The 4,500-nt window shown below is 31.0% G+C and overlaps 1 protein-coding gene across 1 annotated transcript; it reads left to right on the forward strand.

The window, feature by feature from the left end:
* The first annotated feature begins 1,670 nt into the window (after positions 1-1,670).
* LOC149235216 (RING-H2 finger protein ATL8-like) lies at positions 1,671-2,709 on the forward strand. The gene has a single exon (XM_089461310.1). It carries the CDS (start codon positions 1,854-1,856, stop codon positions 2,415-2,417), a length of 564 nt encoding a protein of 187 aa, XP_089317436.1. The 5' UTR covers positions 1,671-1,853; the 3' UTR covers positions 2,418-2,709.
* The last annotated feature ends 1,791 nt before the right edge of the window (positions 2,710-4,500 follow it).

Below are 4,500 nucleotides of genomic sequence, written 5' to 3' on the forward strand. Positions count from 1 at the left end.
GGTGTAAGCTTGGAATTTAACTACTAAATTGTTATCATGGAGTATTTTGGTGGTTAAATATAATCATATAAAACGCCAAATGTGTTAAAACAATGCAAAAACGATGAAAATCATAAATACTTGGGGTTTTTGAATTTCAACCCTACCTTAGTGATTATGAGGACATTAATCCTCATATCAAAGGTTTCGTATTAGGAGGACATTAATCTTCATATCAAAGGTTTCATTGTCAAATACACTTGGTTTTTTGTGTCGCCTTTTCTACGAAATAACTTTCGAATAGCTTCTCTTCACTTCACTTGTTTCATGGAGAAATGGTTTCCAAAATATCTTTAAAAGATAATTATAGAATATTTAAATAAATTAAACTTATTATATATAAGAAAAATGATGACCTTAAATAATATTAGAATATTTTAATTAATTAAATTTATTATATAATAAAAATGTTAATCTTAATGAATTATTAATAATATTAATTTTTTTTATAAATAACAAAAATATTTTTTAATAAACATATGGAGATATAAATATCTTATAATTTAATAAAAATAATTATTATATTTATATAGAACTTTTAAATTTGTAATATTATAAAATTAAATAAAATAATATTAAAATTACTTTTATATTTCTGTACTAGCGATTTATGTTTATACATTAATCGTTTTAAAATTAAAATTATAAGTCTAAATTACAACACTCAGCTCGGCCATGATTTTTATCTTGCAATAATACAGTGAGATAATGATGACATCCATTTTAGATTTTAAAAAACTTCTTTTCTTAAAATTGAAATAATAATACTAAATTACACAACTTATCTCAATCATGATTTTTTGTTTTGAAATAATATAGTAGTGATAATCATGACTTCCATTTTAGATTTTAAAAAACAGTAACTGTACTATTCACTTTCCTTCCTGAGTTGCATTCCATCGACACTCCATTTCGCAATTCGAAAACAAGATTAGTGCCCTGACTCATCATAGAATCTCTGTGTTGCGTGACATCTGTTATCGATATCGAGTTTTACATTGCGGCTGATCAAAAAGCTCCGAAAAGTTTGTCCACGTAAGAATTTTAAATCCAGTTGCATTTGCATTCGGTAGGAACACGTAACATTTACTACAGGAACCGTGAGCAGAAATATCAATTAGACTACTCTCAGACTTTTCGGAGATGTGTTCAAATCTCTGGAGGTGTAATGAGGAAGAGACAAGTAATATAAACCTAAATAATATAAAAACAATGTGTTCACATCTCTGGAAGTGCAGTGAAGAAGATATAAATAATATAAAAACAAGTCTCATCGCCACTTCAACCCTCTAGAATTGTGATATTTTGAATCATATGCACAGAGTCCCACCACCCGTGTGAACAGAAGAAAACATAAGAAGGTTCGACGACCGTGTTTTCCTCTTTACCAGTTTTCCACGCGGAGCCAAACAGGAAAAACCTACGGAACTGTACAAGATTCTGCTATCCGAAGGGGTCCGGACTCTGGACTACATTACACGAATTCTCCAGTGACAAGGATTGGAAAATGATGTGAATAAGCTCGGCCGGTGTATCTGAGTGGCATAGATGAGCTGTCTGCATGTTCTCTACTCCATAAATTGTTTGTTTATTGGAATTTGATTTATGTCTTTTCAATCCCGCAGCCCAGATTCCCACTCAACTAGCTTTGTTGACCCCAAAACAGGAAACCACAGACTATGTTCCGACCACTGTATTGTATGCCTCGGATTGGTTTTAAATTGGGGTGAACTTCATCTCACAAATCTATGTTACATTCTGCAACATACTGTGCCGGATTTGGGATTTGGGATTTTTAAGATTTGCGCGAAAAAATGGTTTTAGAGGCCAATACCCATACGTTTCCTCCAATGGGTTTGCCGTACGAGAGTCCGGAGAAGTTTATTAGTCCTCATATGAGTGAAGATGCGATACTTATTCTTCTTGTGTCGCTCTGCACAGTCATATGTCTTGCAGGGCTGGTTTGGATCGTTCCGTGGCACCACATTTGGAGGTCACAGAACGACTATACGGCCACCAGACTCGCTAATACCGGCATGAAGGAGAAATCTATAGAAGCACTCCCTTCCGTGATCTATGGAAAATCGATGCCACAGCTTGCAACAGAGTGCGCTATCTGCTTGGTGGAATTCGAGGAGGGTGAAGTTGTGAGGGTCTTGCCGTGGTGCAACCATGGTTTCCATATGAAATGTGTAGACAAATGGCTTCGATCTCACTCTTCATGCCCTACTTGTAGGCATTATCTTTTGGATCCTTGCTGTAAAAAAGCGGCAAACCAGACACAGCCCAGCAAATCGGATGCCCGTGTGATTCATCAATCGAGACCAGCGCCGGAATCCGGCGTGATCGTGGACTTAGAGTGTGCGGTTAAGCAATAAAAATGTCCTTATGGAGGGAATGGCTGAATTAACCCAATTGTTCGAAGACGGTATTCTATACCTGTGATCATGAATTTTTACTGTGAGCTGAATGTTATAATCAGAGCACACCGAAGAGACTAGGTCAGTGCGGGCAACGCAGGCATGTGCCGTTTGAAAGCATGTCAGCCTTCGCATACATTAGTTAATTAATTTATTATTATACAGATTTTAAATTTCTAAATAGATTTTTGGTTGTAATATGAGCCTATTTCTTGAACCTCATTACAATAAAGTAAACATATTTTTTGAATTTGGAACCGAAATGAATGTGATGTATTTCTAAGTAATATAAAAATACTGTAGCTTTTTTATAAAAATTAATTAAATTTTGGTTTTTGTTAAATTCATTATTATGGAGATTTTAAATTTGTAAATAGAATTGGTTATAATATTATCAGTCAATGGGGTTTGGATTATGCTCTAAAACTATTTTTGCTTCGGTAACACGTGGCATGGTTTATCTTGAATAAGGGTGATGAGTCAGGCTAATTGGCAGTTTTTCACATATGGCAACAGTGGCATGGTTTATCTTGAATAAGGGTGATGAGTCAGGCTAATTGGCAGTTTTTCACATATGTCAACAGTGAAAACCTGCCCTTTATGCACCACCAACGTGCTGTTCCACATGGCATAGTTTTTCTTGAATAAAGGTGATGAGTCAGCCTCATTCACAGTTTTCCCACATGTAAAAAACTCTTTAAGTCAATTGATAAGGAGCTTATTACTTTAGCCTCATTACGAAGAAGTAAACATATTTTTTGAATTTGGAACCCTAATAAATGTGCTAACAAATTGTGCTCCAAACCAATCAAGTTACAACATGATCCTTCTTTAAAAAAGGACATTTAAAGATATATTGTAATTACTATAAGACAAAAGACAAACACATTACAATTTTAATTGACATTCCATGAATTTTTGTTAAAGGATTTATTAAATGTTTTAGGAATTTTTGTTGTTATATTGTTTTGGTTAATTTTATTTAAAATTTTGTTATATGTGTGTGTTTCAAATTTGGTAAAAGTTTAAATTTTTTATTAGAATTGTAAATATTAATTGTTGAAATTGTAGAGTTTCTATATAATGGTTAAATAGGTATGAAACCTATTAATATACTTAAAATTAGGGAAAATATATAAATTAAAAAGTTGGATAGGTATTAAAACATTTTTCTCCTAACATATCTCATATTGCCAAATTTAAAAAAATCATAAAACTTGACTAAATTATAATTTTATTTTCAATTATTATTATTATTATTATTAAATATGCCAATAGGTATGTTTATTTTGGAATAAGGTTTCTAGAATTTTAATTTAGTAATCAATAATAATTAGATGGATGATAGAAAAACCTCCATATAATATCATAGAATATTCTGAATAGTATACATAAATCAAATGTTAAGGTTTATTTTCAAAATATGTTATATATTTGTATCTCTTTTAATTAAATCCATTAATTAAAAAAAATTCATATGAACGAGTGTGAAAACTACTTGTGATTTTATTAAAATATTACCCATAATATTGTAACAAAACTTATCTAAAAATTTAAAATATCTATAATAATAAAAAAATTCTTCATAATTATATATATATTTATATATTTATTTATATATATATATATATATATATATAACTTTTCCTAATACTTTTTATTTTTTTAATAATTTATAATAATAAATAACTAATAAACCAAAGCAACTCTTTTTCTGGGGGTCATTGCTTGTAATAAAGTTGGAAAATAAATATCTCATAACCATTATTTTTATTTTTAATAATGAGAGACGACAGCTACAATACCATTCTTATTATTCAACCTACTTTCCTTTAACGAAAGATTTCTTGCGTTTACATTGTGATAGTGTTTTCACTTGTTTCTTTTCCAACATAGAAAACCCACACGACCTTTAAAAAAATTAAATATCTTAGTGCTCCCACTTTATTCCCAAGTGCTCTTTACTCATGTTCCGCGTTCACTCTATTGGAGGCAATATAGTTTTGAAAAGAGTACCAACGATATGACATGAACATGGAAA

Source organism: Pinus tabuliformis, chromosome 8 (genome assembly GCF_031772625.1).
Source record: "Pinus tabuliformis cultivar Carrire ecotype Pingquan chromosome 8, CPIR1, whole genome shotgun sequence".
Classification (NCBI taxonomy): Eukaryota; Viridiplantae; Streptophyta; class Pinopsida; order Pinales; family Pinaceae; genus Pinus; species Pinus tabuliformis.

What these genes read in the sequence shown, in the direction of transcription:
- LOC149235216 (XM_089461310.1), top strand. Translation starts at nt 1,854, where the DNA reads ATGGTTTTAGAGGCCAATACCCATACGTTTCCTCCAATGGGTTTGCCG.